Genomic DNA, 14,961 nt, shown 5'->3' on the forward strand with positions numbered 1-14,961 from the left:
ACTTTAAAACCATTGTATACTTTTCATAAACAAGCTGTGAAAGTTTTAGACAGAAAAAAAAAAAAAAAAACAACAACAAGGAGTTATCATCATTGCACTTTTAAAAATTACAAATTATTGACGTTTGACAGTTTATTTTCAGATATGTGTTTGATGTATAAATTATTTCATGATCTTTGGCCACCACATCTTAAACTGTATGTGTGACTTGCTGTAAGGACAATTCTAGGGAAACCAGGGAATCTGTTAGAGGCGACTGTTGAGTTAAGTTTAAGAAAACTACCTTTGGACAATCAGCTTTTTCATTTAGAGCAGCAGAAATTAAAATAAACTAAAAGACAATGCTTGTGTCCTCATACAAAACACTCATGCATGTTAAAAAAAAAACTAATAATGTTCTCAATAGTGATCACATATTTTGTAAAAATGTTGATTAAATAACATTTAATCAAAAAATGAGTGATAAATTAATCAAATTGTTTCACATTATGTAGTAGTTTATCATTTATATACATTTATGTTCACTAATTTGCACATTTAATGTAAGAACCTGAAAGTAAATGATGTTTCCATCTGTCCTATAATGTTGCTGCTCTTCTGGAGATGTCTGCCTGTTCTTCATCTGCTGGGCTGGAGATTCTTCTCAAGTAAATATTTGCTTAACTGTAGGCAGCTGTTCTAAGGATGTAAGAGTAATTCAGAGAGTAAGGAAGTCCAGAAACATTATCCCATAAGAGGAGACCCCCCCCCCCCCCCATGCTGGCCCACATAATCAATTTAATCAAGTTTAAGATCATCCTTGATATGTTTGTCTGGGAGACATGACATGTGTATTTTTTACATGTTTTGTATTTGAAAATGTGATGAATCAGTTACAAGACATGGAGTCTTGGCCTTCTATGCTTCCTTATTTGCTACACTTGTGTGCACTGTAATTTCTACAAATGCTGCTGCATGCATGCTGTATTGGTGTGCATTCGATAAAATTTGATCTGACTTGTACTTACGGTTTTGCTGACCTGTGATGGCCATCGTTTACTTGAGTAAACAAAGTGTGCTGTTTGGGACAAGGCCCTTGTGTGGTAAGGACATAAGTTTAAGTGGTCATAGGCCCAGTAATGCACACAAAATCAGTACAACACATATCTCAACCTGACAGTCTTTACAAACATTCTGTGTTATTTTCGTTCAAAACAGGAAAGATCAGTGGGAAAGTGTCTTTCGACTTATATCCCTACTACCCTAATAGATCTGTTCATTCTTTCTTAAAGCTAACATCATATTATATTTACAATTCTGTATGGTGATGTGACTGTTGAAGAAACTTTTAACCTCATTGGTTGTTTTTTTCAGGGAACAAGGAACTCAAGCATGGAGAAGGAGTGGAGATTACTTGGATTCCTTATTCTGTCATTATGTTTTCTTGTCAGCAATGGCCAAAAACGTGGTAGGGGCAGGATTTACTAGATAATTCTAGATGATTATATTCAGTTTTGTCTGATTGTTGCTCAAATGAAAAGTCTGTTTTCTTTCTTTCAGTCTGTACACAGGAGACAGTGGCTGACATTGTATTCCTGGTGGACGGCTCTGCCAGTATTGGGCTGGAAAACTTCCAACAAATCCGTGACTTCCTCTATTTTCTCGTACAGAACTTTGAAGTTGCTCGTGACAGGATCAGGATTGGTCTGGTTCAGTACAGTGACACACCGCATACTGAGTTTTCACTCAACACTTATCAGAAAAAAGAGGAAATTCTCAACCACATCCAAAATTTGCATTATAAAACCGGCGGGACAAATACCGGCCTGGGTTTGGAGTTCATTCTGGAACAGCATTTTGTTGAAAAGGCCGGAAGTCGAGCACAACAGAATGTTCCTCAGATTGCCGTTGTTATCACAGATGGTGATTCTCAAGATGAGGTTGAGTCACATGCTCAGGAGCTGAGGGACAGGGGGATCAAAATATTCGCCATAGGGATCAAAGATGCAAACGAAGCGTTACTGAGACAGATCGCAAATGAGCCATATGATCAGCACGTCTACAGCGTATCAGACTTTGCAGCTCTGCAGGGAATCTCTCAGAGTGTAATTCAGGAGCTGTGTAACACTGTAGAGAAAAAACACAAAGAGGTCATCCTGATGTCAAAAGGTAACACATTACATTGAAAAACTTCCAATCAAAAACTCTTGAGTCACAGCTTTACTGGAAATCGCTGAGATAACAAACTCCTTGAGCTCTTTATTGATATTTATTCAAAGTATTTTTTTAAACTTTGAATGCGAGCTTCACAAAGCCTTGATTGAGAGTTTAAAACAGTTTGAGGGTTAGCTTGTCCTGAGCCCTAAAGTTACATTATCTCACAGAAGTGAGTACAACCCTCACATTTCTGTAGATATTTTATTATATCTTTTCATGTGAAAACACTGAAGAAATGACACTTTGCTACAATGTAAAGTAGTGAGTGTACAGCTTGTATAACAGTGTAAATTTGCTGTTCCCTCAAAATAACTCAACACACAGCCATTAATGTTTAAACCGCTGGCCACAAAAGTGAGTACACCCCTAAGTGAAAATGTCCAAATTGGGCCCAATTAGCCATTTTCTCTCCCCGGTGTCATGTGACTCGTTAGTGTTACAAGGTTTCAGGTGTGAATGGGGAGCAGGTGTGTTAAATTTGGTGTTATCACTCTCACTCTCTCATACTGGTCACTGGAAGTTCAACATGGCACCTCATGGCAAAGAACCCTCTGAGGATCTGAAAAAATAATTGTTGCTCTACATAAAGATGGTGTAGGCTATAAGAAGATTGCCAAGACCCTGAAACTGAGCTGCAGCACGGTGGCCAAGACCATACAGCGGTTTAACAGGACAGGTTCAAATTGGTCTGCATGGCTGTCGTCCCAGAAGGAAGCCTCTTCTAAAGATGATGCACAAGAAAGCCTGCAAACAGTTTGCTGAAGACAAGAAGACTAAGGACATGGATTGCTGGAACCATGTCCTGTGGTCTGATGAGACCAAGATAAACTTATTTGTTTCAGAAGGTGTCAAGCATGTGTGGCGGCAACCAGGTGAGGAGTACAAAGACAAGTGTGTCTTGCCTACAGTCAAGCATGGTGGTGTGAGTGTCATGGTCTGGGGCTGCATGAGTGCTGCCGGCACTGGGGAGCTACAGTTCATTGAGGGAACCATGAATGAGTAGAGCATGATCCCATCCCTTTGGAGACTGGGCCGCAGGGCAGTATTCCAACATGATAACGACCCCTAACACACCTCCAAGACGACCACTGCCTTGCTAAAGAAGCTGAGGGTACCTAAACATTATTGAGCATGTGTGGGGAATCCACAAACAGAAGGTGGAGGAGCAAAAGGTCTCTAACATCCACCAGGTCCGTCATGTCTTCATGGAGGAGTGGAAGAGGACTCTAGTGGAAACCTGTGAAGTTCTGGTGAACTCCATGCCCAAGAGGGTTAGGGCAGTGCTGGAAAATAATGGTGGCCACTAGGGGTGTGCACAAATAGTCAAATATTAATTTTTTTTACGAGCCCAAATATTCGAATACAATATTTTGGGAAAATGCCCATCCCTAGTGGCCACACAAAATATAGAAACTTTGGGCCCAATTTTTCAGAACAGTCAGAACAGCCTGAAGGACTGCTGATTTTGATGCACGTAGCTTGAACGCTGTCAAAGCCGTCATGGATCAGAAGATTTTCATTGACATTTTTTATGGGAAAATCGTAAGTGATTACTTAAAAAAAAAAGACTGAGCATCTTTAGGTAGAATAGGCTGGCATTTATAAATGTTGTGGAATCTCAAGTTAAAGCAACAAAGCAACATAATGACATTGGCACGTTTGCAGCAAATACTGACTACATCCTTAAAATTACATTTTTATTCTGTTTGAACAAACACATGAATTAAAATCAGATCAAAGTTCTAACTAAAACTCTTCCCTTTGCTCTAGGCTGCAACGAGACTGCACAGGCAGACATTGTGCTCCTTGTGGACTCGTCTGGTAGCATTGGAGACAGTGATTTTAAAGAAGTGAGGAAGTTCCTCCATGTTTTTGTGGAACAATTTAACCTTAGACCTGACAAGGTGAGAGTGGGACTTGCCCAGTTCAGTGACAGACCATACCAAGAGTTCCTACTTGGTGACTATTTAGATAAAAAAGACCTGCACCAAAAGTTGGATGAACTCATCTACCGTAGAGGAGGCACCAACACCGGTCAGGCCCTGACTTTCATCCGTGAGAATTACTTTAGCCTGGCCAGAAAGAATGTCCCTGGCATTGCTATAGTCATCACAGATGGGGAATCACGGGACGCTGTCGAGGAACCTGCCCAGAGACTTCGAAATATGGGAGTTGCCATCTTTGTCATCAGGGTGGGAATGGGCAACATGGAAAAGCTGCGCACCATGGCTAATGTCCCACATGAAGAGTTCTTATTCAGTATTGACAGTTATCAAGAACTGCAAGGTCTAAAAGTGAGTCTACACAACAAAGTGTGCTTTACTGTGGAGGTCCAGTCACAAGGTAACATTTTTACTTGGTATGCTTTCCCATTGTGTCTGTACTGTGGGACTATTGAATATAAAAATTCCTAAAATGAATGCAAACAAAACAAAAACTTTCTTTAAAGGGTCAGTTTCACCCAAAAATGAAAATTCTGTAATTTATTACTCACTCTTATGTCGTTCCATACCTGTAAGACCTTCGTTCATCTTCAGAACACAAATTAAGATATTTTTGATACAATCTGATGACTTAGTAATGCCCAGAAAGGTACTAAAGACATTTGAAACAGTTCATGTGACTACAGTGGTTCAACCTTAATATTGTAAAGTGACGAGAATACTTTTTGTGCACCAAAAAAGAAAGACTTTTCAACAATAAAAAGAAAAAAAAAAGACTTTTCAACAATCTAATCTATCTAATCTAGTGATGGCCGATTTCAAAACACTGTTTCATGAAGCTTTACGAATCTTTTGTTTCGAATCAGTGATTCAGATTGTTTATTAAACTGCCAAAGTCACATGAACACATTGAAATTTCAAAACACTCATTTTGAAATCGCTCATCACTAGATGTTGTTAAAAAGTCTTTTTTTTTTTTTTTTTTTTTTGGTGCATAAAAAGTATTCTCGTTGTTTCATAACATTAAGGTTGAACCACTGTAGTCACATGAACTGTTTTAAATATGTCATTAGTAGCTTTTTGGGCATTGAAAGTGTTAATTATCTTGCTGGCAATAGAGGCCTCACTGAGCCACTGGATTTTATCAAAAATATCTTTTTTTTTATTGTTCTGAAGATGAACGAAGGTCTTACGGGTGTGGAACAACATGAGGGTGAGTATAACCCATTTGGGTGAAATAACCCTTTAAATGTATAAGCTTTGAGTCACATCAACTGTTGTCTGAACCCTAATGTTGTACAATTGATTTATTGTTTGGACTGAAACAATTTACTTGTTTCCATTCTCTTCAGCTTTTGTGAAAAAATATGCTGATCTCTTCATACTGGTTGATAGTTCAGCATCTAATCAAGAGCAGAAAACAATAAAGAATTTCCTCGAAAAACTGGTCAAGCAGCTCAAAGTGGGGAAGAATGCTAATCGTGTCAGCCTGGCTCAGTTTAGCGAAAATGTCCAAGAGGAATTCCTGCTCAATACTGACAAGAACAAGAATGAGATGGTGTCATTTATTCGCAACCTGCAGCTGAGGCCTACAGGGAAGCGTAGAATTGGCCATGCCATTCAATATGCACACACAAATTTCTTAAACAGCACTGCTGGAAGCCGTGTCTCTGAAGGGTTTAAGCAGTTCCTGTTAGTTATCTCTGCTGGAGAATCTGCTGATGGTGTCGTCCAAGCATCCCGAACAATCAAAGAAGATGCAGTGACAGTTTTTGCCGTTGGCTTAAACAAATCTGATCCGTTTGAGATGAAGGACATCTCTAGTCCACAGCACAACTACAAGTTAGTAGGTAATGTTCTACAAGTGCATCAGAAACTTAAGTCTGCCATTGACACATGGGAAGATGCTGCCGTCACAGAGGGTGAGTGCTTGCATAATCTTCTACTCTTTCAATAAAATTCATAAAGTGTTATTGAACTTTTTTCCCCTTGGTTAAAGTTTTAATTATGACTGGATTTGAAAAACTATTACATATTACGTTATCCAAAAATGTCTGGTATTGTAAAGTTCTTATGTCTTTTTGACAGAGTGCAAGTTTGATGTGGTGGCAGATATTGCTTTTATTGTTGATCAGTCCAGCAGTATCAGATCCAAAAACTTCCAACTTGTGCACGACTTTCTCGAGAACACCATCGGAGGTCTCGACGTGGGCAAGGGAAAAATAAAGGTAGCTGTGATCCTCTATAGCGACTTCCCTCGAGCTGATGTGTACTTGGACACCTTCAATAATAAGGCTGACATCCTGCGCTACATCAGTAGCATGGCATATGGTCGTGGTAAAACAAACACTGGAGCTGCTCTCCGGTTTGCCAAAGAGCATGTGTTCACCAAAGCAAGAGGCAGCAGAAGAGATGAGCATGTTCAGCAGGTTGCTGTTGTTATCACAGATGGAAAGTCCACAGATGACGCGGCCAGCGCTGCGGCAGATTTGCGGCGATCAGGCGTCACTGTATTTGCGCTTGGCATCAAAGATGCAAAAGAGGATGACTTGAGAGAGATCGCATCCTACCCACCCAAGAAGTTTGTGTTAAATGTGGAACGCTTTGATCAACTAAATTCACTTGCGAAGATTTTAACCAAAACACTTTGCAATGAAATCACAGATGCCATCATACCTAAATTCTCACTCAACGCAGTATTAGAAGGTTTGCACTATTTTAATTTTTTTCTTTACTACTAGCACAATTTTCATCCTGTTAAAATGTGTTTCACAATTCCATTTTCATAATAGTTTACACTTTCATTTCTTTGTAGGTTGCAAGCAAACAGTCAAAGCTGACATATACTTCCTTGTGGATGAATCAGGAAGTATAGACTATGCAGACTTTGAAGATATGAAGAAATTCATTATTGAATGGCTTGATGTGTTTGAGATTGGAAATGACCATGTGCGTATTGGGGTGGTGAAATTTGCAGACAGTGCAACCACAGTTTTCCGATTACACGACTATAGCACAAAAGCTGGTGTTGAAAAGGCAGTGAAGGATCTTGTTATGTATGGAGGGGGCACCAGGACTGATCTGGGGTTAAGAGAAATGATACCGCTATTCAAAGAAGCTGTACAAACACGTGGGGAAAAGGTTCGTGAGCTGCTGATTGTAATCACAGATGGAGAATCAAGGAATACAGAAGAGCCGGTAGAAGTTCCTGCTAAAGAACTGAGAACAGAACAGAATGTCACCATTTATGCTGTTGGTGTGAAAAACGCATCTGTGCCCGAGCTGGAATTAATATCTGGAAGCCCACAAAGGACATTTTATGTCAAAAACTTTGATTTTCTCAAGGATATTAAGAAAGACATCCTTACAGACATATGTTCCTTTGAAGGTGAGAAATTCAGTTTATGACATACTGTATGTTTACATTACTTGATTTGCACAGTTTCTTATTGAATTCGGTAAATTAATATAACCAACGCAAGCAAATAAATTACTGCCAGTGTCCAATTGTTGTTTCAAGGTTCTTTTCACAGAAGGGGTGTTCACTTTATAAATCCCTTATTTTTTAGGTTGTGAAGGTCTTTTTGCAGATGTTGTCTTCCTGATTGATGGATCAGAAAGTGTTAGCGCTGATGACTTTAAAAACATTACGCGCATAATGGAGAATGTGATAGAAAAGTTGGCAATTGGACCAGAGAAGGAGCGTGTTGGAGTTGTTCAGTATGGAACAAACACAAAAGAGGAGTTTTCCTTAAATAAATTTGATGATAAAGCTCGATTATTAGAGGCAATTAGAAATATCACACAGATGAATGGAAAAACTTACACTGGAAAAGCACTCACAGAAGTATTGCAATCTTTTGACGAGTCTAAAGGAGGACGCTCCAGTGCCTTGAAGTTCTTGATAGTTCTTACAGATGGAGATAGTAGGGATGATGTAGCCCAACCAGCGAAAGTCCTCAGAGACAATTCCATCAACATCAATGCCATTGGTATGAGACATGCAAACAGATCTCAGATTCTAGCCATTGCTGGATCCCATGGAGGTGTGTTCTATGAAGACGCAGTTGCTTCCCTGAAAGAATTAAGCAGTGAGGTTCTTCTCAAGATCTGTAACACGGGTAAGTAAACAAAATCTGAGATTTTTACATGAGATCACATTATGCCTCTTTCAGTTGACGTTAAGTCCCTTGAAAAAAGTTTTGTGGTTTTTAGTCAATGTCTGTTATCTTTGAGGGCATCTAGGCATCTAAAGTGAAAACATTTACAACAAATTGTCTTACTTCCTCTTGAAATTGGACTGAAACTATTGACAACTCTCTTACCCTCCATTTCCAAAGTCCATCTGAATCTGACCAGCAATAGCAATACATTTTAAATGTGTATATCTTCTAAAAGATTGTCAGCTTTCATTTGTATTATAGTAAAAACCAAAGCCAGAGTGACTTTATCAAATGACTTCTCACATTCTAATCATTTGTCTTTCCAGAATGCAAGACACCTGAACTGATTGACATAATCTTCCTTGTGGATGCCTCTGGTAATCCCAATAAAGATGGTTTCCAGGAATTTATAAGCTTAATGACACATGTGGTGAACAAATCTGTGGTTGGAGAAAGACGGGTACGATTTGGCGTCATCACCTACTCTGACAGCCCTCAATCTGAGTTTACCCTGAAACAGTTCAAAAGTCAGGCTGATGTTCTGAGGGTTATCTCAAACCTCAAACCTTCAGGGGGAAGAAGAAACACGGCCCAGGCCCTTCAATATACACTCTCCTACTTTGGCGAAACACATGGTGGACGACGGGCGAAGAATGTACCCCAAGTGCTGTTTCTGATTACAGATGGCAAGGTTAATGACTTGAGTGGACTGGAAACATGGCCTGAATCCCTGGCAGATTCAGAAGTCAACTTTTTTGCTATTGGTACTGAAGATGCTGATGAGGTCCAGCTAAGGGAGATGGTGGGAGAGAAAGGAAGAGTGCACTATGCAAGCACCTACCAGGATCTGCGTGGACGACAAAAAACAATCACCCAAGAGCTCTGCAATCTTACCAAACCAAGTAAGTTTTATTATTATTAACTGGCTAAAATGGCAATGCTACTAACTAAACTACATTTATCAGTAGGTCAGTTGTTTTTAATAACAAACTTCCCTGATATTGATGTTCATTAACTTCAACTCCAGATACATATAATATGGATTTTATTCTCTTATGTTATATCAACTGTTAATGAATCTGTTCACTTTTACCCTAATTTAGCTCATTTGTTTAAAAAAATCTGAAAAAAATGTATAGAACAAAGAGTTTTTTGAACAAATGAACTCAAAGTTCCCTTTTAAGGGAACTCGCGTTGTGTCGAGAAATTGATGTTGTGATGTTGTCATGTCATGAAGCACATGTGAAATCCGTCCAATGGTGTGACAAGACATCAGAGGCAGGTGACATCACGACCAGGAAACTATGAAGCACACCCAAACAGTGCAACTCTAGCTTCTGTATCTTCAGTAGCGCTCTCTGTGACTCGTTTGTCTTATTTGGTGTTTTATTGTCTATCTACATGCATTTTATATATATATATATATATATATATATATATATATATATATATATATATATATATATATTATGGTGGACAAACAGCAGTTTAGACTGTGTGTGCATCCCTGCCCACGTTACATCATTGTGTAGTTTGTTTGGGAGCGGAGCATGCACTGCATTGTGAAATGCTTCCTTTACGGACACTCCGCTCTAACCTGGCGCTCTTTGAGGAGGGTGCTCAGGCTTGCATTCCCCTTGGTTCTGGTCCGGCTACTGCTGAGGCACAGAAGCAATCTAGATCATGGGGATCGCAGATAGATCTATCAGAGCCCTCATCTATCAGCCCTCACCTGCTAGATCCAGCACTTTCTCTCAGTGTTTGGAAGCATTCTTTGCGGTTCCTTCCACACTGATTGAAGCACCAGTGCTCAACGTGTCCAGTTCTGAGGAGCTGGATGTGGAGAGCATCGATGTGGCTGAGAGTGAGGACTCGCCATCCCACTCTCCTGCATATGAGGAGCTGATGGGGGTTATTACTCATGCTGTTGCCAAGTTAAATCTTGAGTTCCAGCAGAGAGGCAGGACGTTTGCAAAACCCCCACGTCGGGGCCTTCCATTTTTTCCAGATCTTCACACTTAGATATCGAGATCATGGAAGAAACCAGCCTCCTATCATGTGCATAGTGCTCAGACCACCCACTATGCATTGATAGTGGGCCTTAAAGAGCAAAGGTTATGGGGCGATGCCTAAAGTGGAAGAGTTATCTCTCTCCACAGTCAGCATCATCCCTAAAGGCCCCGACACTGCCCACCAAGCCAGTCAGAGTCACCTCGGCTTTGGTGGGCAAAGCTTATCAGGCATCTGGTTAGGCTGCAGCATTGGGTATGGGTGTGCTGCAAGCCTACCAGGTGGATTTGTTAGGAGATGTTGAAGAGGAAGGGGGAATTAGCCCAGATGTGGTCAATGAACTATGTTGGGCTGCTGACTTATCACTCCGGGCCACCAAGGAGACGGCCAGATCTGTTGGTCATGCTATGGCAGCCCTGGTGGCCATGGAGAGGCACTTGTGGTTGAACTTGAGTGCAATAAAAGATAAAGATAAGAACTTACTCATGGTTGCTAAGGTTAAATGCCAAAAAGAGTGTGCTGTCTCCAGCTCAGATGACCACTTTAATAGGCGTGGTTTGGGACTCTGTTGCGATGCAGGCACGTCTCGCTCCTGCTCACATAGAATCAATCCTTTCTACCGTAAACCGGATAAAGCTAGGCCAGTCACTCTCTTCTCTTGGATCTCAACGAAGGCGGTCGCATTTTTCTTCCCTCTCCTCCCCTTTACCTTCCCTGCTTTGCTCCTCTCGTCTCGTCTCATTTATTGTCTTATACTCTGAGAGACTCTCTCTGCACTGCTCTCCAAACATCTAAAAATCATGGATTTGATAAACTGGTCTCTCAATGCAATTGACACCATCTTCTCGACGAGAAGCTTGGGTTCAGGGGAACCTGACTGCCCTGCCGGAACGTTCGCAGCTGGCTACACAATGGACGCGTGGGAGAGGTGGCGGGTCGTGTGTCTGGCGACTCTTTCCATGGAGGACATTGAAGATATCTACCTATTCGGAACCATGATAACAGGTCTTCTGCTGATTGGATTAGGCATTGCCCTGGTTTATCGAGAAATTCAGAAAATGGTGATAGCTGTCCAAAGCCTCACAAGGCTGCCCGTCATGATTGAAGCAGTTGGCAGAGCGGTCAGTACTGAGACTGGGACTATTAACCGCAATATGGATAACATCACGGAGAAGCTCACGGCTTTGCAAAGGCAAATGGATCGATTCGGAGACCAGAATGGACTAAGAGAGTAGCCGTGTAATTGGAATGCGGCTACTCGCCCTAAGACCAAACAATCCCAATCTTATCTGCTTTCGACTCCCCTCAACCAGCACTGGCCTCAGCCAAGGCCACTGTTGGAACAACTCCCCCGGAAGAGCACTGCAGTGAGACGCTCTTGTGTTCCTCCCCCCATTCCCACAGACACCTGCTGATTGTTGACTCTGTCTGGGACCTGATCAAGGCTGTCTCCATGGCAACTTGCTGTGTATTGCTGTGACAATCCTGCGAACTGAGGCACCTAGATTTGATGCCAGGAGTAGCGACTCTCCAGGCCTACACATACAAGAACTTTTACATACATACACACACACACATACGCACATATATAAAGATATGCATTCACCCCCCAACCCCCCATCCCTCGCCTTCACCGCTTTGTACCGCCAGTCTGACAAGCGGGTCTGTGGCTGCAGGACCGGATGGCTGCTTTCCTGTGCTGGGTTACCTACACCCCCCCCCTCCCCTCCCCTGTTGCAAGTCATGTGTTTTTCATGTTGTACTGATTATGTGCTTATGTTGCTGAGGTGTTTTTTTTTTTCCTGTTCCCACACTGTACTCCCCACTAGGAGCATATATACGCACAATCTTCCTCTGACTGGGATTTATAAAGGGATTTGTGTGCAGGTTCTGGTGTACGCAAGTTGACTATTTCTGCGTACTCACTTCATGCATCTTGATTGATCAGATGTCCGTTTATACTTGGTCACATACATTTCTCACTGCAAAATGGATATAAATCCGATCTACTTTTCCTGTGTTGTGTGTCAATATAATCCAGTTTGAAGCTCTGTCTATCTGTCATATGATGCTTAGCGTTTGGGTTTAATGGTCGCATCTTGTATGTGTCACATGCCATCTTCTGAGCTATCTGTAGCAAGATCTGATGTGACCAAGTTTAAATAACCCCTAAATAATGAGTAGCTTTGGCTTGCCAATCTACAAGTTTTAATGGGCCTGTTTACACCTGGTCACTTTATGTGTTTTCTCTGGTCGGATAGTTATCCGACCAGGTCTAAATGCCCCCCCGAAACGCATTCGAGACGGATATAAATCCAATCGCTCAAACCACTTCAGGAGGTGGTCTGGGACACATTCAGTCAAAACTGAACAGGTCTAACTGTATCTGGTTGTTTAAACCACATATGTAAATTTAACTCCTCCCAAAAATACTAAAAAATAAATGTCTGAGAGTGTGTTATAGGCTAAATAACATGTTATAGCTGTGCTCTCTCCTATAGCGGTCTTTGATTTTTAAATTAGCTGATTAATAAAATGCAGCTCATATTTGTTGCTTTCGGTGACGTGAACTCCATGAAATATGCATATATTGCACGGGGAATTGAAGATCGGATTTATATCCGTTTTGCCGAGACACATTTATGTGGCCAAGTGTAAATGTAATCGTTTTTATAAATCGGATAGCTATTCGATCAGAGAAAATGCATGAAGTGACCAGGTGTAAACAGGCCCAATGTTGCTTCCCCAACACAATGATCTATATATGAACTATGCTTTTGTTTTTGACTCCATCACTGTTGTTTGTCTTTAATGTTTCTTGTTTCCCTTTTTTAGTTTGTGAGATGGAGGTATCAGACCTTGTTTTTTTAATTGATGGATCAGAGTCTATTAAGGAACCAAGTTGGTATATTCTTAAACAAACCATGATTGGAATCGTGAAAGAACTGCATATTGCTGAAGACAAGTGGCGAGTGGGTGTCGCCCAGTTCAGTGATAAACTCTTGCATCAATTTTACCTGAACACATACACTAGTTTTGCAGAAGTGGAGCAAGCTATAAACAACATTAAGCAACGAAAGCAGGGCACAAATACATGGGATGCCCTGAAATTAATTAGACACTACTTCACAAAAGAGAATGGATCCAGAATAGATGAAGGAGTCGCTCAGAATCTCCTGCTGATCACAGATGGACAAGCTAATGATGAAAAAGACTTGAATACATTAGCTTATCTCAGAAACAAGAAAATAACAATAACTGTTATTGGGGTTGGCAATGAAATAAAAAAATCTGAGCTGCGTGAAATAGCTGGATCATCTGAACGGGTCCTCATTGAGACTTTCGAAACCCTTGAACTGAAGACAACCATAAGGAAAGTGTTAAATTTCCTCTGTGGAGACCAAAGACGACCTCCTGAACATGGTAAGTAGTTAGTTTTTACAGTATAATTCATAACTATTAATATATTGAATATGAATATATTCTGAATACTCTACATATAAGCCAAATAGGACCATTAAAATGCTGCCTTATGTGGGAGCTCAATAGGTTTTGGATCAGAGCAATAGTTCAAGGGTTAGTTCACGCAAAATGTTTAATTCTGTCATTAATTACTCACCCTCATGTCGTTCCACACTTTTATGACCTTCGTTCATCTTTGGAACACAAATTAAGACATTTTTTTAAATGAAATCTGACAGCCTACGCAACTACTACTTTCATTTATTTTTGGCTATGGAAATCAGACAAGCAAAGTGAATGTCAAGCTTCAGGTTCACGCCTAAATGGTTAAATAAAACTCAGAAATTTATCAGAATGCCGGCTTGGTGTGTATTTGCTTAAACACCATTGATTATGTCTTAAGTGAACATAAACAGCTGGGAAATAAGTCACACATGTAACAGTATATTGGATCCATGCATTCGGTCTTAAAGTGACAGCAGCCTAATATTCCTGCTGCTGTTTGTCATTAATGTTAATAAAACTATAAAAGACAGAGAAAATCACTCACTGCTCTTTAGCAGATCAATCTATATTTACGCGCAAATGAAGCGAGTAAACTCAAAATGGTGAAGCGTCCAACTACACGCGAATAGCACGATTTATTCGTGCAAGTCGTGTCTGGTGTAAACTCACCATAAAGGAGGAAATGAAACATGTTGCACACATTGCTTAAATAAGGAGTTGTCTATTCATGATACTTTTCACATTTCTTAATTTTTTTTTTTTTTTTTTTTTGTACTTAAAATACATTGTTGGTGATCAGTATCGGCCAATACTGCTTCCAGTGATCGGTAATCTGTTATCCACTCCAAAAATCCTGATCGGAGCACAGAAAGCTCTCAGATTTCATTAAAAAGATCTTCATTTGTGTTCTGAAGATTAACTAAAGTCTTACGGGTTTGGAACGACATGACGATGAGTTAATGGTGATAGAATTTTCATTTTTGGTTAAACTAACCCACTCTTTAAACCCTTTAAAGGGGTCACATGATGAGAAATCAAATTTTGCTTGATTGTATCTCAGTGAAGCATAAAATAACCACAGCTGACCTCCGAAAGGTGAATACATTGAACATGTGACCATGCACATTCACATGTCAACAATGCCATATCTTTCTATCTTTGATTTCCACTATGGATGTAGA

General features: G+C 40.5%; 1 protein-coding gene across 4 annotated transcripts in view; it reads left to right on the forward strand.

Moving 5' to 3' along the window:
* Window positions 1-14,961, forward strand: part of LOC125276406 (collagen alpha-3(VI) chain-like) — a 41,084-nt gene that overhangs the window by 5,098 nt on the left and 21,025 nt on the right. For all 4 annotated transcript variants that reach the window (XM_048203839.1, XM_048203838.1, XM_048203836.1 and 1 more), the window contains exons 2-10: window positions 1,354-1,447; window positions 1,540-2,148; window positions 3,967-4,539; window positions 5,492-6,061; window positions 6,228-6,845; window positions 6,955-7,527; window positions 7,709-8,260; window positions 8,629-9,204; window positions 13,148-13,735. In XM_048203839.1, the coding sequence (XP_048059796.1) occupies window positions 1,372-1,447; window positions 1,540-2,148; window positions 3,967-4,539; window positions 5,492-6,061; window positions 6,228-6,845; window positions 6,955-7,527; window positions 7,709-8,260; window positions 8,629-9,204; window positions 13,148-13,735 (4,735 nt within the window). In that variant the 5' untranslated portion in view covers window positions 1,354-1,371. The remainder of the gene's footprint in view (window positions 1-1,353; window positions 1,448-1,539; window positions 2,149-3,966; window positions 4,540-5,491; window positions 6,062-6,227; window positions 6,846-6,954; window positions 7,528-7,708; window positions 8,261-8,628; window positions 9,205-13,147; window positions 13,736-14,961) is intronic.

Source organism: Megalobrama amblycephala, linkage group LG10, assembly GCF_018812025.1.
Source record: "Megalobrama amblycephala isolate DHTTF-2021 linkage group LG10, ASM1881202v1, whole genome shotgun sequence".
In the NCBI taxonomy this organism is placed as follows: Eukaryota; Metazoa; Chordata; class Actinopteri; order Cypriniformes; family Xenocyprididae; genus Megalobrama; species Megalobrama amblycephala.